The sequence below is a fragment of the Passer montanus genome, unplaced genomic scaffold, assembly GCF_014805655.1.
Source record: "Passer montanus isolate IOZ18808 unplaced genomic scaffold, ASM1480565v1 scaffold22, whole genome shotgun sequence".
NCBI classification, from domain to species: Eukaryota; Metazoa; Chordata; class Aves; order Passeriformes; family Passeridae; genus Passer; species Passer montanus.
Genome location: NW_024366815.1, coordinates 11,415,337 through 11,434,347, shown reverse-complemented (window position 1 = coordinate 11,434,347; position 19,011 = coordinate 11,415,337). Strand labels below are relative to the sequence as shown.

Sequence of the window (19,011 nt, the reverse complement as noted above, 5' to 3'; positions counted from 1 at the left end):
ATCATCAGAATTTCTTTTGGAGGAGGAAGAATAGTAAGATTTTGTTCAAACCTTAGCAGCCTAGGCTAAATTCAGAACGGTAATCTTTTGATCACAAATGTACAATGAAACCAGACAGTTCTACACATGTTCAACCATCTACAAAGCCAGTTAGAGAACTCAACTTCATGACATTAAACTGAAAAGCCCTGCAGTAAGTTTACACCATATGAAGTGAAGGTAAAACATTTAATTCCTAAAAATAATTTCAGCATATAAATTATATTATTTTTAATAAAGCATTATGCATATGTAAAAGGATAACTGTATAAATTTAAGGACCCCCATACAGTTTATTCTTTCCCCCTCTATATATTGCAATAGCCTCCTGTAGGTACTCACTCGAACAATGTGCACACCAGAACCTCTTCCGTCTGCAACACTCAAGGCAACACTACCCTGGCTGCCATGCAGATCCCTAGAGCTGCCATAGTGAAAGCTGCTAACTGCAGCGTAATTGGAATTAAAGGACCGAGACAGCATGCTCTGAATAAAGAGGGGACAGATTTAACACAGAGATTAGTGCAGCATGCATAAACCACAAGACACGTTATACATGTAATACAAACATATTCCATTGTCATGCAAGATAAAACCATGCAAGAACAGTACCACTGTGATATATAAACACAACTCAGTGACCCTATTTACCTTTATTTACTGTAAATCAGCATGCAATCAGCAGTTCACATGCAGAATTACATGTAAATAAAGTAATTGAAATATTCACGTGTCTTAGGTGCTTATCAAAATTTTCAGGTTTTCATTATATTTGCAACATATCAAGTATGTTATAGGAAGATAAGCTGGCAGTAAAATAAAACACCTGTGGAAATCTATCTAATTACCTCTTACTATTTTGTCTCATTCCCCCACCCCCACTAGTAAAGTACAAATAAAAATTTACACAGAGATTTGACTGACTGAATTTTCTTGCTCTAACCACACAGATAATATCCAATGCATTCTAGTAATACTTCACTCAAGAATGTAAGCAAGCCTCATTTAAAGGAAGAGGCTTGAACGAAATTGAGACTACCCCTGTGCAACTGTGGGCAATCAAAGAGGTAAAGTGACCTCAAAGACACTTGTGACAGTGGTTTGGGTTTGAGCTTCATTAGCTTGCAAACCTGACCCCTGCAATATTACCAAGGATAACAAAATGAAAGCAAGGGACATTACCATCTTGTCACCATGGTCTTTTGTAGCTGTAAGAACAAAACAAAATAAAAAGACGGTGCAAAGAAAGAAACAGAAAATCTTCCATGGGCCACCTGATAAATAAAACAAAACTGTCTTGAAAATGTGACAACCCCAAGAAAAAAATTCTATTGTAGGAAAAAGATACACCACAAAGCATTAAAACCCAGCAAATTCAAAGTTGTTTTCTGTAAAGCTTTTAATTTTTCAGAGTTAAAGAAAGGAATGTTCAAAATAGGTATAATTGACTAAGATACTGTAACAATTCTTAAATTAATAAAGACATTTTGGGATTTGCCTGTTGGCTATGTATACTAATATAATTCTGAAAATAGTCACTAGTCCTTAGGCAAACATCTGGTCCTTCCTGGCTTCATCTTCTGAAACTAGAACTAGTTTAATAATAAAAACCATATGCCTCTGCATACTCATATTCCCCAGATGCTCTGGTAGTACAGTCATTGGAAACTCCCTTGAAAAACAGTATTTACTGACAATACTGGTTTTATCTCGGCCAAAGTTCTTGGATAACCTTTGTCTCAGTGACACAGTAAGCATTCTTCATGTTTCTCTTTTACACCTTCCCTGTTCTCTAGCCAATGGATTTTTCAAGCTTCCAAACAAGTCTGCAGATGTTTTCCCTATCTTGGGAGAGGACGACTTTCTTAGCATTTAAATCTACATTCACTAAACATTCAATCTGAGTTTACTGCTCCTCTAAATTTTAGAATAAACACCCAGGCAAAAATGCCAAAGTCAATTTTCCTTAGCTTCTTATTGCCTCAAGCCATCTTTTTACTCCTCTTCTCATAACAGTGTCTGTAATTAACCGGGTGGTCTTCTTGCCCCACCACTACAGGCAATTCCTTGAAGTATCCTTGCAGGAAGCTCTCAGAGGCTCCTGTATCTCTCCATCCTCTATAAGTGGCAAAATGACTGATAAAAATAGAAGGAATGCATGGTGGGACTAAAAAGTTCTCTCTTCAAAGCGTCTCTAGCAGACCATCATACTGTAAAGACCCCTAGATCCACTGGGTTCACTCTCAGACAGAGCCAAACAGATGGCCAATAAGTGGCAACAATCTATGTGACAAAAGAGATAAATAAGGCAAATTTGGATTTAAAATCTAAGATAGATCTGCAATACAGAGGGAGAACTTTCCTAAAACTTACAGAGGTATGAACTTTTACATCAGGAACTGAAATTTCAGTTGAGTTTCAAGGTGACTACATAATCTGAGAAGTATGAACTCTCAAGGGTTTACAAAATCTTCTTTCCTGGAAGAGACTTTTTCCAAAAGTACAAGAAATGATTGTGCAGTTATGTGGGGAAGAGTTCAGGATACTGCAAACACCATTACTCTCCTTTTCTACATGAGCACAGCACCACAACACTAAATTAGAAGAAACCCAGAAGCTGTACCAACAATAAAAAATAAATACTATTTAAAATTACATGGTCATGTAAGAAAGTTTTAGTTCAATACAAGAAGAGATTCCTAGGGATAAAACAAGAGTATATGTCCTCTACCTATTTCTAACTGGGAAGAGAGAAACTGATGCATTTGGAGTGTGAACAGCATTCCTGTTAATTTTGTTTCTCAATATGAGAATGATGAAAATTGTACATTTCCTAGAAAAATTCCTGAAGACTGCTGCACCAGAGAACACACTTTCTGAAATCTGAATAGCCAAATGCCATTAACCACCCTGACTTTCACTCCGAATTATTAAAAATTGAATATGGAATAATCACATGATCTAAGTGTGACTGTTAATTCAAAGTACCAGCTCCATTAGTCACCTGGTTTGCTATCATGTCTTAAGGCATAATGGCCTGCAAAATAATAATTCAAATATTTGACGTTTGAGAAGGATTACTTCAGTTACTCTGAACTGATACACACTAAGAAATACTCATGTAATGTTTCAGTATATTCTTACTATATATTTAATGATATATATTATATATATATATAATTTAACAGATTTCAATTACATTTATATTTATATTTTATATATTTTTACTAGAAATAGGTTACTTAGCCATCAATAGTCCAAATTAGGAACTACAATAAATCAAGAAAAAATGTAATAATTAGTATGTTCATCATAATTCTAATTTGTAGTCAAATCAGCCTCTAATGGAATCAGTTTAAATGCAGACAGCTAGTAGTATAATTCTGGGGTTTACTAGTATTTTTTTTAGATGACAAAAGCTGGAATATCTTCTCTCTTTGTCAGCTTACAAAATATAATTTCAGACTCCAAAAGGGTGTGATTTGGAAATTGAAATGCCTTAATGCATTTACTTAGGTGCAAGAAAATAAGTAATGGAATTTATTTAGGAGAATTTATATGGAATAATATTGTAATTTTACGACTGTTTGGAGTCTGCCATGACAAGCCATGAAATTTGGGCATAGAAGAGGAACCAATAATTTCAATATCTGCTGGGAACAAGACTACATTCTACTTATCTTGAAACAGCCTAAACTGGTAACTTAATGGCTAAGCCTAAGTATTAGTCTTTTTTATATATTGATTTATTTAACATTACCTAGAATCAACTGCAGGGTAAAGGTGAACATAAGTCATCCTTCAAGACAATATTAAGTGTCTAGAAATCCCTTCAGTTTTCATTCCCACTATCCACATAACACACTCTTGCTATTGAAGAGTTACATATGGAAAAACTACACATACTTTAAATTCCACTGTCAGAAAGTGTTTGCAGATTGAGAACTTTTGCTGTTTACATACCAAATGCACAAGAATTTTATTCATTTTAAAGCATGGTGGTTTGACTTCTGAACTCCACAAAATATCATTATAACACATTGATGGTTCAGATGTCCATTCAAAAAGGAAAAAATAATAAATATAACTAAAATAAAAACGTAAAACTAACAAGTACTAAAGAGATAATATTCCTGTAATTTATCAGGATATGTAACTAGGTAAAAATATTCTTCAGGTTATGATCTTATGAACACTTAAGCATTTTATTTTATGTATGCACAGACCCACTAAAGTCACTGTCCTTGACACACTAAAACAAGTTTAACTATTGAGAAGATCTGAGGTCATATCAATTAAAATATATTTGCATGTTAAGTATGTGGCATAAAAAAATGTGTTGAAGAAAATTTCAAACTTTAATTAAAACTGCAATTTTACACCAGTACTGAAATATTTTCTTTTAATAAGGCACTGTAATCTGACAACTCTAAGAAAAAAAAGTAGGAATTAAACTATGATCGCTCCTCTGAATGTATTTTAGATAATCTGTAGATTATATACATAGTAGATAAAGTAGCTAAAAAACAGAGGACTTAATTTCAGTTGAAATTAGAATTGAAAGCAAATATATATCTAATGAACTCCCATGTGATCTGCAACAAAAAAGGAAAATATACGTATGCAAGGGAGGGACAATCAGACTCAGTAACGAATTTTGTACGCTCAGCAAGGTTATGTAATAGATATTCGCAGATAACTGTTGCAGACACTTCTTATTGCACTTTATGGATGAGAAATTCCTCTACCACAAATATGTGACACTAGTGTTTTTACACAGGTGGAATTTTAGTTTCAATTCTAAATAAAAACCAACAGGATTACTATAAGAGATTATTGTAACATAGTAGAAAAATGGGTATGTCACATTCAAAAAGGAAAATATGCTGGAAAATATTACTGTTTTTAATACTCAGCACTAAATTTATAAGGTTGGGGGTGGGTCCAAATTGACTGCATGCTTTCCACCATCTTATGTATACAACCATTAGAGAGCAGTTTGACATTTAAATAAGTTCCTGTATCCCTCCCAAAAATATGCTTTGTATCAGGTAAGCAAATTTTTTCTTCTAGTATATGAAGAATTTCTATTTACAAATTATATCATGAACTATTTTCACCTTCATTCGCTCAGATGGATAATTTTAGTTATTCTCTACTTTTCACAGAAACACACAATGTACTGAGTTTGAAGGGATCCACAAGGATCATCAAGTCCAACTCCTAAATGAACGGCCCATACCATGACCCTTACAACTTATTAAAAGTATTACAAATGCTAACTATTTGGCTGGAGCCCCTTGTTAATAATTTTTGCTAGACTTAAAACAAGTTTGTATCTTTTCTTATGCAAATTAAACTCCTAAAAGTTTTTCCTACCTATCTCAGGTAAAAGGGATAATAAATTAGGAACTAGTTTCTCCAATTTATCCAACAAGCAGACACTGTTGGACAAATTTAAGTGGGTTCACTCATCTTCTCTCTTCAGTTACTAAATGTTATAAAAACACAATTAACATGTCTTTCAGGAGCTTAGGAAAGGAAAATTAAACAACCAGACAAACCAACAACCAACAACCCCAATCCCCAAAAGCCCACCACACCCTCCTTCCTAATAAGCATTTCTATCTATAAGGATACAAACTATAAACATGATTAAATTCAACAACAGTAAAGTCACAGCAAAAGTAATACTATTAATCTATACTGGTCAAGAAAATAGGTGTTAAATATTCATCACAATGCTTAATTTTGTATATGTGATTTTTTCAGTGTTGCATCTTATGTTTAAAAAAAAAAGTGCCCTTTTAAATTCATAAAAGCTCTGTCAAAGTAGTTTCCAATAAATGTTCCATAAACAAGCTCTGTAATTGAACTTGTTCCTTAAATGAGTTCTGTTAATTACTCAACTTTTTTTTCAGATTTCAAAACATTTCAGAAATTTGCTTTATAGATAAAGCACCCTCACCACTTGGATAATTTTTTATTACAAACAAAAATACCAAAGCTGTTATTTAAAAAGAACTTAGCAATATTCAACTGAATGCTAGAATTTCCACATTATCGTATCTGCCAGCTGCCATACAGGATCGTGTCTACATTTTTCACAATTCAGATTTTTCTTTTTAAATCAGTTATATCCTAAAGAATATAAAATAGACAATTCAATGTACACATTCACTTTAAACCCATAAGTAAGTCTCAGATTGTTAAGGCTACTTTAAAAAACTTAAAGGCCAAAACAAAAGAAATATAAAAAACAGACTTAAAAGATCTGTTAAATTAAATGCACAGCTAAAATTTCAAAAGCAGTTATTCCACATCAGTCTAGTAGGAAAAATTAAAGTTTACATATAAAGCATAATGAAAAGTATTTTCATATATAAAGGGAATCAAGTCAGGCACTCAATGGCATTTATGTAAAGGTGACTATACTGCTGCAGACCCAAACAGGTATCACTGCTGCATTAACCACTGTTCTTCACATGCCAATGAACAACTGCATCAGCAGAGCACTGAAGCTCTGCTTCCCTTTGTACTCGAGGATTGCTGGTATCTTTGCTTTTCTTGTCACTTCATGTGAGATTTCAAACATGCATCGAGGAGAATGGAAAATGAGGGAATGCACATTTTAGTAGAGTTGGAACATGGTGAGATTAGTGAACCTCTTGTGGGACAAGGGGTCCCCACATGACGGCAAAATACTACCCTAAGACATTTCCTGTTGCAGGTGACCACCTGGATCAGAAGAATATGTACAGCTTTTGTGCAGGTGTCTATAAAAAATGAAACCCATCCCCTTCTGTCACCAGAATTTATGCAATTTGAAACAAAAAATCTAACCAAAAACCACCCCAAAAAACAAAAAGCAAACCCCTCCACCAAATACTGGGATTTCTGAAGAAAAATCATAGTTAAAAGTAATTTCTCCAACCATCTCCAATTAAATTTTTCTAGCCATCATAGATATTCAAGTATTTACCATAATAACTACAAAGCAAACTATGTTCTTAGAAAAGAAACTAAAAAACAAAATCCATCTAGCTGGCATAATCAAAATGTCATTTGGATACTTAATTCTGTTCCAAAGAAATATGATCAGGCTGAATGACATTCAAGCCATTTTTAGTGATGATATTTTCAACTGGGTTAGCAGGACACAGATTACACTCTTCCAGGCTCTACTCAAATTCTTTGAAGATAGATAATTGTTCAGCTCTACTTATCAGCTCAAATTCTTGATGGCATTTACAGTACATAAAGAATCCTGTTCATCATCTCTATTTATATCAAAACCTACTGTGATTTTTCTGAAATGAACAAGATTTTTAAGTGTTCTCATCTCGCAGCAAGCAATAAATATTCATTCAACAATCTGTCAGATACCCAACTTCAAAAGATATCTGGCTTGGAGGCAAATACATTATAATTATGGCTTTTGAATTCCTCAGCAACTAAAGCTGCAGACCTATATTTCTAAATAGATTTTACTGATTTTCTTTTTCCTTGTTCTTAAAGAGAAGAAATAGGGTGAAAAAAAGGCAGAACAGAAAGATCAAGAGTGTAAGGGAATATTTTAGTAAATTGTGAATGCAAAGGTACAATAAAATTTACCTTAAAAATTACCTTAAAAGAGCTGGCTTTGCAGTCCAGCAGGTCTGTATGACATTATTTAATGTATTCAAAAGTAACCTAAGCTGGCAAGTATGATATAAAAACAACAGCACCTTTCTTTCTTCTTTGGGGGAAATGTTCATTTAGTTCAGTCTACCATCTGAGGGTTTCTCACATATTCATCATAAACACAATCCTTTTTAAGTAGGATCAAAATTAGATTTTCACTAGTAATTAAAAGCTGTTTGAAACAGAGTGTTTACCTTATTCTATATCTAGGTAAAGAAAAGTATAAAAAAATCAGAATTATTGTTTTTACCTTTTCTAGCTTTTTAGCCTCAATATGTCGCAGCACCTGTTCCCTCCAGTCATGAGGGACTTTAGTTTTTCCTGCAGGGTCTAATAACGAGTGCTCGGAGTTAACCCTTGGGTTTGATCTCTTGGAGGGGCTAGTCCGCGAGTAATTGAAGTCGCTGACTGACATAGTTCTTTCTGGTATTTCGCTGACCGAGGGCCGCGCGCTCTGCGGCCGGCTCATGTTGGGACCATCAATGCTGTATGTCCGGGCAGAGAGAGGCCTCTGCTGTCCCGACATCACCGCTGCAGCTCTTCCCATTGAATGCAAATCTCTGTATGTTAAGTAGTCCCCTTCAGGAACTTGGGCCCGTCTTGAAGGTCCACTATCCCCAATATTTATGGAAGCCGTAGAAGATACACTGCTCTGCCTCTGAAGCGTGTGCCTGCTTGCTCCTGGGAGCAGTCTGTCACCTGGTGGAACAGCCCACAGATCTGCGTGTCTCCCAGCCATCCGCTGGTGAGTGTTGTACACAGCGCTGGCCCGGACATTGTTATGATTGGAAAAATTCATGTTGCCAGAATGCTTTACATAACTGGGAGGTTCTGTACTGTCAGACCTAAGCAGACGTGAAGGAGGTAAAGTGCCTTGTTCTGCTTGGGTGTTTTGTTTCTGGGGCCACAAGGCATCTTTTGCTGCTGCACTGCTGCTGTACTGAATATTATACTGGGGAGCACAGAGCATCTGTGCACCGCCTGTCACTGATCCCCTCACTACATTAGCACCTTCAGGATTGTGATTTGAGTCAAATTTGAACACTGTTTTTGTAGAAGATACTAAATCAGATGACGACGATGACCCAGGAAAAACCTGTAAAGGCTGATCATAGAGAAGAGTAGCAGATTTACTGCGGACTATGTTTTTTCCATCTGCAGTATCAGATCCTGATTTTACCGCTAAGTTTGGTTGTTGAGATCCGTTTTCATTTACAGTATCATAGATTTTCAGCCCACCACTGTCCATACTTGTGATGCTGTGAGATTTCATCACAGGACCGCTTCTCTGTGGGGACAAATCTTCAGTGCTTCTAGAAACAGACAGCTCAGCAGAATCCCCATCAACTGTAGTGCTTTTTGCTACTTTTTCTTTACTGGGAGACTGTACTGTTTCCTCAGCAAGTCCATTTACTTTATTTACACGATATTTATTTCCATTTTCCAAGTGCTCACTTTCTTCTTTTGGGTTGTTATTCAAAAAGCCTATTACTGAAACCATTTTCTGTGTTTCTAACTTTTCTACAGGAACTGGCACTGCCTCTTCACTAACAAGTTTATTGATATTCATGTTTATTTGGTCTAATTTGTGAGACTCCTCCATAGGAGTACTTAGATCAACACTTTTTCCTATCAGGCCTAGTCTTTCTTCAATGCTCAATTCATATTCAGACAAATTTGTAACCTTCTCTTCCACATTTAGTTTTTCTTCTACTGTAATACTCAATTCTCCTCCATTCTGCAAGAGATTATTCAGATTTTCATCTTCTCTCCTGGAAGAAAAAAAGATAGCTCTTAAATAAATTCTCCTAAGAATGGATGTATTTCTCAAAGTATCATTTTAGAAAAAAATTACCATTAATATGCAACCACGCTGTGCATACAAAATAGGACAACGAAACAGATTTATGATTTATTATCTTATATTGAAGAAATATGTTATATGAAGAGCTCATTTGGGCAATGTTTTTAGATCACGTGGTTTCAGAAGTTTGTTTAAACTCAACAAGAATAATTAGAAACAGTTCAAAAGCATCAAGAAGACAAAGTGATGATAACTTTATTAATTTCTTTTCATTTCCATTTTGGACAATTTTCCTGTTTGTATTAGCAGTTTTTATGAGAAATGGCACTTTTTAACTAAAACTCCTAGAAGACTAACAACCTGTAATTCCATTCTTTGTAAGTTTTTAAGAACCTTTAACCTCATGTTAGCAATCAAACTGATTTTCAAAATTAAGCAAATAAAAACACAGAGCTTTTAAAACAGCATACTGATGTATTTTGCAGGGATAAAAAAAAAAATTATTGCACCCTATTGTTAAGAGAAACGAGAAGCGTGTATTGTATACTTAAAGCTAGTCTCTGGAAGTTTTTCTTTTTGAGAACTTTATTAACCTTAAGAGAACATTATTAACCCCATTACAAAATGATGAAATTTTAAATATTTAATGAATACTAAATGAATGAATTAAAGGAAGGAACACCTATTAAGTAACATTTTTTTAATGTATTTTCTTAGTGGTCCACAGTATAGTACAAACCTGATTTTGGATAGAACAGCAGCATTGGTTTCTTTGTCAGGAGAACAGAGAGAAACATCTTGGCTACTGTCAGTATTTAAGGAAACAGAATCTGACATTCGAGAAGGAGAGGAACAGTTGCTGTTATTCTGATTACTGTTGTGGGTAGCTTCATCTGATAAGGAATCAGTATCTTTTGAATCATCTGAAATAAAAAATTGCCAATTAGTTAGACACACAGATTTTATTAATAGCCATTTCATATGTGTTACGTTTAGTATTTAGAAACAGTTTCTTGTTCTTCAGTAATTCTTATTACCTGAAACTAAAATGTAAGCTAACACCTTTGCAAAGTTAATTTAAACTTACAAAATACTGTTGGAAATAGTTCCTCTATTTTAAAATATTTGGCCTAATGTAAACATCCCTTGTCTGCTAATTAAATCTAAATTCTTGCTTTATTCCCATTTCCCTTGTCATACACGAGTGCTATATTACTGAATACTTCCTCAAAATATCTATCAAATTCTGTTACTATAAGGATTTCAAAATTGTCGATTACATGAGTCTATTGGCCTCTAATAAAACAAAGCACACTGCTTCACATGCAGTATTTTGAAAGGGTACACTGTTCCTAATTTTGAATATTCTATCATTATTAAAGCTATTAACTATACCAAGTACTCTGGAACTCTCTAGATCACTGGATAAGCTCTGTATAGTTTTTTAGTAAAGTCAAAAATCAGCAAAGAAAAATGTTCTTCTGCAGACTTTGAATTCAATGCATTCCCATGTTTTGCAGATCCCTTAGGACGACATTTTCAGAGTAATTTACCCCTGTACACATTGATTCTTGCATAATGTATGCATACTTGCATACTACATCCGTATAAAACTAATTTCTCTGGGGGAATTAAAGGCAGCCGTGATTCTGACATGAGTGTAGAAACAAACACATTTAAATTTTTGCTTCAAGCCAGTTACAGATGCCAAACGCATACATTTTATGGAACTAATGTCTGTCTTCAGAGACAAGAAAGAAGTTTTGACCTGGTACTTTAGTCAGATAAAAAAATCCAAGGACAACATTGGTAAACATCCACCTTTTCGTCTGTATGTGATCCTCAGCAGACTCTTCCTGCTTCCACCATGTGGTTCTCCTCATCAAATCTCACCTTTTTACATATAATGTCCAGAAAAGCTTTTTGTCCTGAAGTACTGGACTTGGATATCATATGAAGCAAAATAGTATTCACTATCCTCTTTCTATATCATGTTTTCTCTGAATCCTAGGCCATTTCTTAGTCTTAAAGAAATATTTATATTTCAGAGAATATAAAATATAGTTAATAAAAAAAAAAGATTCATGCTAGAATTTTCATGCTAGAGGAGCAAATAAAAATAAAAGAGTAAAATAACTCTGGAGAGTTTTCACTAGAAAGGATTATTCTTAAACCTTAGGAAGAAGCACAGCTTCTGTAGAGAAATTTAAATAAGTGATACTGCTGCTTACAGCAGCAGTTATAGCAGCTGCCTATCGCAGCAAGAATTCACAAAATCTGGGTGAAGGGGGAGTTACAGAGTATTTCTAATATAAATATCACTTTCTGCAATCCTTTTCTTAAGCATATCAAGAGTATGTTCAAGCCCCAAACCTCACAAAACATACACCCCTTCTCTCCCTGTCTGATTTAAACTGACAAGAATCAAGAAAGTTAAGACATCAGCACAGATTTCTCTAGCACGCATTCCAGCATATGCAGTTTTTTCCCGCTTTCATTGCTTAACTAGGAAAATCTTTCTTTTAAAACACACAAATTAAGCCTACTTTTACTTAATTTAATTTGAAAAACTAACCACTTTGAGTCAACAAATAATCAAAATCATAAAACACTTGCCATGCTTTTTATGGTGTCTTACCTTTTTTGCTGTTGCTTAGGGCTACCACTTTTGGTTGGTTTATGGAGGTTTCTATCAGTGGTGGTCGCATTTCTGCCATTTTCATCTCTTCATCAGAGGAGAGCTCTTCTGACTCCTGCTAAAGGAAAAACAGCTTTATGCTGTCCATTTTGAAGAGCAGTTCAAAGTTAAGTAAATGCTGTCTAAACGACCACCCACTAAACAATAAAAGGGTAAAAAGATAAGTGAGCTACATAACGTAGGCAAAGCAAAACAACTTTATAGTGCAACTGTAGTGCAAGTCAACTGAATTATCTTTAAGAAGCAGCACTTGCAGACTTGCATTGTCACTGCTGAACTCTGTGGAATGACAGACAGGTAACTTTAACTGCAAAAAACTTATTGGAGCAAGTAGATGAAGCCTTCATACTACCACTGGAGAGAGCATCCAGCTGACTCCAAGTCACAAAGTAATCACTGAACCAGCAAACACCACAGACTGACTAGATGGGTATTGGTTTTGAAGGAAAGAGCTCAAGCAGCTTGAAACAGCTATAAAGTAGCCATGACCAAGACAATCCTAGGAATGGAAAGGTACACTGTGAGAAAAAACTGAAGGAGTTTGGCTTGCCTAGTTGGCAGAAAAAACTGCCTAGTCTAACAGAAACAGTGTAAAGGTAGCTTGCTAAGGGCAAATTCCAAAAGGAAAAGAAGTCATTTAACTTCAAGAGCAATAGCAGAGAAAAAGCAATACTGAATATGTTTAAGCTAATAATCACTAGTTCTGAACCAAAAGACGGAGCTCTGCACTTACGAGAGAGATTAATAGACAAAGCTGCTGCAAGAGCAGCATGCAACTGATTCAGTTCCTAATGCAATATCCTACTGCTAGCCCTATATTCATTTATCTTCAAAACTCAATTGTTTTTGGTAATATTTTGAAGAAACAAATTCCCAACAAACCTTTCCTCAAAGCAGAAATTTCCTTCTAGTAAACACGCTTCCTGCTACAAAATCCATGTTGCAAATTGCAAATAACTCTGCCAATATTCACTTTTTATTACTGTTTTGGAACATTTTGGGGCACCACCTTCCCATGATACCAATTACCTGGCCAGTTCTTAGGTCTGCAGGAAGGACAAACTTGACTGACATGTAACAAACAAGCTACAACAATCCTAATTAAAAATAAAAAATAAAAATCCATCGGCTTTTCTCTACAATCCAAACAACCCACCTGTTCACTGCATCTACCACATGCCCAAACTCTTGGATGTGACATACCAGTGTAATCAATGCTGAAATGAAAAGCTTACACACAGGCAAAGTTTAGCTATCTGCATTCTGCAACAGCATTACCAGCAGGAAATAAGGAAATACACTGAAACAAGGATGTCACTGTATCTGACTTGTGTACTCACTACAGCTACAAAGAATTACTGTCACTACCATTAGACAACTATCATGATCTTCCAAAATCACATTTCAAAGTTAAAGAAAAAATGTCAGTACCAGTATTTTCAAAACTAATGAAAATATTTTCTGGCTACTTTCCCACTAGTATGTTCTAGTGGGAACATACTAGTGGGGAAGTAGCCAGTGACAGCCACAACTGCCTGTCACTCAAGTCTTTTCACTGTATGATACAGGCACATTCCACAGCTTACGCAACACAGGCAAAAAAAAAAAATCACTAGTGAAATTATGAAAAAAGTATTTTACAGGTTGTGACTAGGAACTGATTGAATGACAGCTTCCAAAATTTGTCATAAATCTCAACCTTTCTAAATAAATAAATAAATGTATGGTTTTTGACAGAGAGATGCACAGTTCAGAAGTTTAAAATCCTTCACTGTAAGAAGTAAGTATATTCCAAGTAATATTCCTGATAGCTTATCAGTAAATACAGAGGAACAAATATTTTGAAAAATTTCCACTTTTCATTTGAAATGCATGTGTATAATCACTTGGATACAGAAACATTTTATTGCTACCACTGATCTGACATTTCCTCATTTCAGCAACAATTAAAAGTGATTATTTAATGAAGTACTGATAGTGAAACAACTGGAGAATTCTGCAGAAGTATGACTCTTATATCAATCTTCTGAGTTTGCATTATTTTTCTTTAAATGCATGCATCTTTTATTTTGAGCTTTTTATTAGCGGTTTTAACTTTTACTTAACAAAATCTGAAGCAAAAAAATACTGTATTGAAAACCATCTGAATTTACAACATTTATGGAGGGCAATTTTCTTCTACTGTCAGAAATTTTCATCTTCCAGAAGAACAAATTCAATACAACACCAGCAATTTCTGACTGCTATAATGCTCATTGCAATGCCACACCTCAAGCATGTCCTCATGGTTGACAGTTGTTTTCGTGTTCTGCAAGGTTTTAACAAGTGCAGTCATCTGTGAATTTGCAGTGCTGTGCTCAGCTTCTGGTTCACTAGGCTTCTGCACAGAGCTTCCTGCTGAATATTGCTTTCTCTCATCGGCTTTGTTCTTTATTGAACCAATTTCTGAGGTCTACAAAATGAAGAGTATTAACAGAGAAAGCATCCTGAAACATTTTTAGCAACAGAGAGATCCAACATTATATATTCTGGGAAAACATGGAATGGAAAAATCTGAGCTCTGAAATTATAAAGAACAGAATGTACCAGGTATGAAATGCTAAGAAAACACATTAGATAACTAAGCTACAGTCCCTACCCTGTGTCAGTCAGACTCTTATCTTTACTGGCATCAATACATACCACTATAGCTCCAGTCATGTGAAAAAAAATCAAACAGGCAAATACCTGCAATGATTCTGTGTGAGCACCAAAAAGTAGTCCTATCTTCTATCATGCTGCATCAAGCTCTTAGAGACTTGGGATACTTCTGCCAGTCTGCTATTACTGCTTGTTACTACACAAAGCTTTCAGTCATGAACACTAAAAGCCTTTGAGATTATCCAAATGTCATTGTGAAGTCTGGCAGATGAAAGAGGATCAGAGGATGACAAAGATGCCATCCTCCAGAAACCAAAGAATGCAGCTCCTTAACACATTCACAGTTTGTATGTGCCTGAGAATTAGGTCACTTTTCATGTTCTTAATGCAGGAAGAAAACTGCTACTGCAAACCAGACATTTGTTACAGACGCCCTTAGGTGGGGAAGAAGTAAACTGGTTTTGTAATCTAACAATTTTTCTTGCTAAAGCATCAGAGAGGAAGGAGAAGAGAACTAAAAGGAATGAAGGACACTTTAGTCTTTGGAATGTATTGCAAAACCAGAAGATAATGCTGTCTCTAACCTTTACCCCCACATCTTTTACGGAAACTGTCTGGACTTCTCGTTTTGACTCCTTGGCATTATCGTCAGTTGATTCTTCATCCTTTAGTCTATGTACAATTGTCTGGACTGTTTTGACCATATTCTTCAGTTCATCAGGATATGGAGTTGGGTATCTCTTCAGATTGCCTTCCTGTGTAACAAAAGGCAGTAAGGTTCTACACTTATTTAAATGTCAGAATTAAAACATAAGCTTTAAAACAAATAATTAACTAGGGCACACTACTGAATACTCTAGAATCTCCACCCTGATACTCAAGTCTGCTGGCACTGAGATAGACATAAGCTGATACAACCAGGCAAGATTACGAATCACTTTCACTCCCTTTCCCCAACATGTCCAATGACTCCAAGCAAGGATTGAGCCAACTGTAATTCACTTAAAATAAAATCAGGATTTATCATGGTTTCCCCACTTGTTCTCCACAGCACCATTAGTCAGGTAGCATCCTAGGTAGATCCTACACTGCCAAGTATCAGATTGAGCTTTTACCTTATGCCCTGCTGAAAATAATTTGGCTAAGTAATGCCCAAACTAAAAGCAAACACAACAAAAAAATCCAAACCATAGTGTTTCATCCTGCTAGATACACTAAACTGATGACTTCATTTATTCAACAGAGTAAAACCCATAACCAAAGTATGGAAAAGGCTGAGATTAAGGGTGGAAGTAAAAGGCAGGGAAGCACCACGTATGTAAAAATAAATTGAATACCAACCCGAGGTGGTGCCTCTCTCTCATCTTTGTCTTCATCACATTCAAATGCCACCTGAGCACGCTGTTTCCTCTGTTCCTCCCACAGAGATGGATTGAAACTCTCATTATCAGATATGAACATAACTGGAAAAAAAACCCAAAGAAGATCATATAAGAATAGGCTACACTATGTAAAACACAATATACTTTTTTTCTTTCTCTTGAGTGGGATTGGTGTGCTTTTGTATTCATTCTTTTTAGAAGATGAAAGACTAACAGCATCATTAATTGAAGATTAGATGCAATGCAACTGCTTTACGAATTTGGTTGTACTTTTATATTGGAAAAATCCCTATCTTTTAAAAGAAAATCATATGCTTAGCTGTACAGTACTCTTAACATTCACATTCGAAAAATTTCAGCAGAACTCTGCTGAGTGGTTTTATTCTATATATAAACATGAAATAATGTATTTGTGTGTGTATATACATATATAAACATGAATTATATTTGTATAGATTTATATAGCTTATTATCAGTGCTTAACATCACTAAGCGCAGGTAAGAACATTCATCTGATTTAATTTAATGAAAATTTAAAAATGAAAACTAAGAATGACTTAGTGAGAAAAATCTGCATTCTTACTAATCCTAAAGCAATGTAAGCATCTAAAACTAGAGGTTAAGTTAATCTGCATGATTTTGCAGCATTAATGCAGTTGACAGGGGCTTTAGATACAAGTATTTCTTGTTTAATTTTACAAGAGATTAAAAAAATCTTGCAGATACCTGATGTCTCTGATTTTACCATGTCTTTTTGTTAATCAGCCAGGTTCTATTTTTAGCATGACAAGTAATCTAATAAATTTGCCACTACCACCCAAAAAATGTATATCCTTCGCTAGCAATACCTAGACTGTTCATATTAACCACTTCTATACCTGACATAGAAAAATACTTAGTTTTAGGGCTCAGTAAGTGCAATGGAATATTTGTTACTCTGCATTTATGGGATAAACTTAAAATTTTAACACATCTGAAAGATTATAATAAACTTCACTATCACTATGAGCTCCTGACCAAAAGCCCAGAACCTAACCTTTTATAAAAGCAGTTCAAACTACATGTGAACAATATACTTTCTCTGGACTGATTTTTTTTTTTTTTCAAATTTCAAAATAAACCAGAGAATACTATGTACTTTTCACAAAATACATACTTGCCAGTGAAGGAAACATTTTGCTAAAATAGTCAGTTTGAAGCAAACACTTTCTTAAGAGAATTTCACCCCAAACCATTAGGCTCTTTTGGAAGGAATGAGGGTGTCATACTGGGAGTGGCAACCACCACAAATGTATTCCTGTCAGTCCACTTCTCACCTTACTCGCTGAAATAGTTTCACCTAGAATTTACCAACATCTAAATCTCATTAAGTTAGCGTTCTCATTCATCAGACACAACTCATCATCTCTTGCAAGTATACTCCAAACTTTAAGCATTTAGGTATTTAAGCATTATTTAGTGAAAATCATATTAGCAGGAAGCCTTCCCGTTATTATTTTCAACAATGACCACTGTGACAGGTAATTTCAGAAATTCCTTACCCTCCTCAGTCCTTGGTTGCTGAGGGAACATGTAATTAGTAAGTACAGTTTTCTGTGTGTCAGGATCAGCTTCTTTTTGAAGAGGGATAAGTGGTTTAGACTAGAAAGTAAATGAAAGAAAGCTATGTTATGAGAATATATATTTATGCATATATATATATATACATGTACACAAAAAAGTAAATGTGACCTACATATCACAGAGCATGCCTGTCCCACAACTTTGAGTTAAACCACTAAACCATTTCTCCTCTGAATAATTTTCATAAAATGAAGATATTAATATCTCTGTATTTGATTGATGACAGGCTTTTTGACTGAGGACAAAGACATCAACAGCTTTTGTAAAATAAAACACTAGATAATCAAAAAGTAATCCAGTTTCTTTTTGGTACTTACTACTATCCCAAAGCACACCAATCAGAAATGCATAGATATCTTTAGCTATTTAAAACTACAGACAATCATAGAAAGAGAAGAATTCAGCACCTTTGTTTTTTTGTTTTGAGACTAGATCGAACATCCTCCAACCTTTACAGGGAAAGGCAGAAGATTGTTGAAATTACTGCTTTTGTAAATGTGCACATCTGAGGCTACTGGATTTCTGAGAGCCCTGTACACTTTAATGCCCTTCAGAAAATCAGCATAATATCAAGAACTTTAATAAAAAGGATAGAGACAAGCACAGGAGTTATTGCTTAACAGCTTCAAAGTTGAACAGTCATACAGTTCAAAGGTGTGGCAAGAAACCTAATTCAAAACCAGGATGTTGAGTTTCCCTGCTGGTATAGTGGTGAAAGCAACAGCAGGCTACGTGTTTATGTTCAAGCTTATCAAGCACTAAACTCACCCGACTAAATTAGCCTGAATAAACAAAACTAACAAAACCCACCCCTCCCCAAAAAACAACCAAAAAAATCCAATAAAAAAAAAACCAACAAACCCAGCCAACCAAAAATAAACAAACAAAATCCACCAAAACAAAAACAAAAACCAAACCAAAAAACTCAACCAAACCCAGAAAAAACACAACAAAACAAAAAAAAAACCTTCCCAGTATCTGTTAAATTGCATTTCCTCACAGCACAGAATTTCTCCAGGATTATGAGCCTCCAGACACAGGTAAGCTCAGTATTGGTTACTTTGGTTACTTAAGGAGTACTGACATAGTAATGTCAAGAAAGTAGTGATTTAGACAGCACTAAGTCTCTTTATTTAACAGAT

The 19,011-nt window shown here is 35.0% G+C and overlaps 1 protein-coding gene across 9 annotated transcripts in view; it reads right to left on the bottom strand.

The window, feature by feature from the left end:
- ERBIN (erbb2 interacting protein) overlaps positions 1–19,011 on the bottom strand; it is a 114,952-nt gene that overhangs the window by 10,087 nt on the left and 85,854 nt on the right. For 4 of the 9 annotated variants that reach the window (XM_039709981.1, XM_039709977.1, XM_039709979.1 and 1 more), the window contains 8 exons: positions 17,788–17,887; positions 16,206–16,327; positions 15,449–15,619; positions 14,494–14,676; positions 12,165–12,282; positions 10,266–10,449; positions 7,973–9,494; positions 382–525 (listed from right to left, as the gene is read on the bottom strand). In XM_039709981.1, the coding sequence (XP_039565915.1) occupies positions 382–525; positions 7,973–9,494; positions 10,266–10,449; positions 12,165–12,282; positions 14,494–14,676; positions 15,449–15,619; positions 16,206–16,327; positions 17,788–17,887 (2,544 nt within the window). The remainder of the gene's footprint in view (positions 1–381; positions 526–7,972; positions 9,495–10,265; positions 10,450–12,164; positions 12,283–14,493; positions 14,677–15,448; positions 15,620–16,205; positions 16,328–17,787; positions 17,888–19,011) is intronic. The other 5 variants (XM_039709983.1, XM_039709985.1, XM_039709984.1 and 2 more) reach the window with 3 other exon arrangements.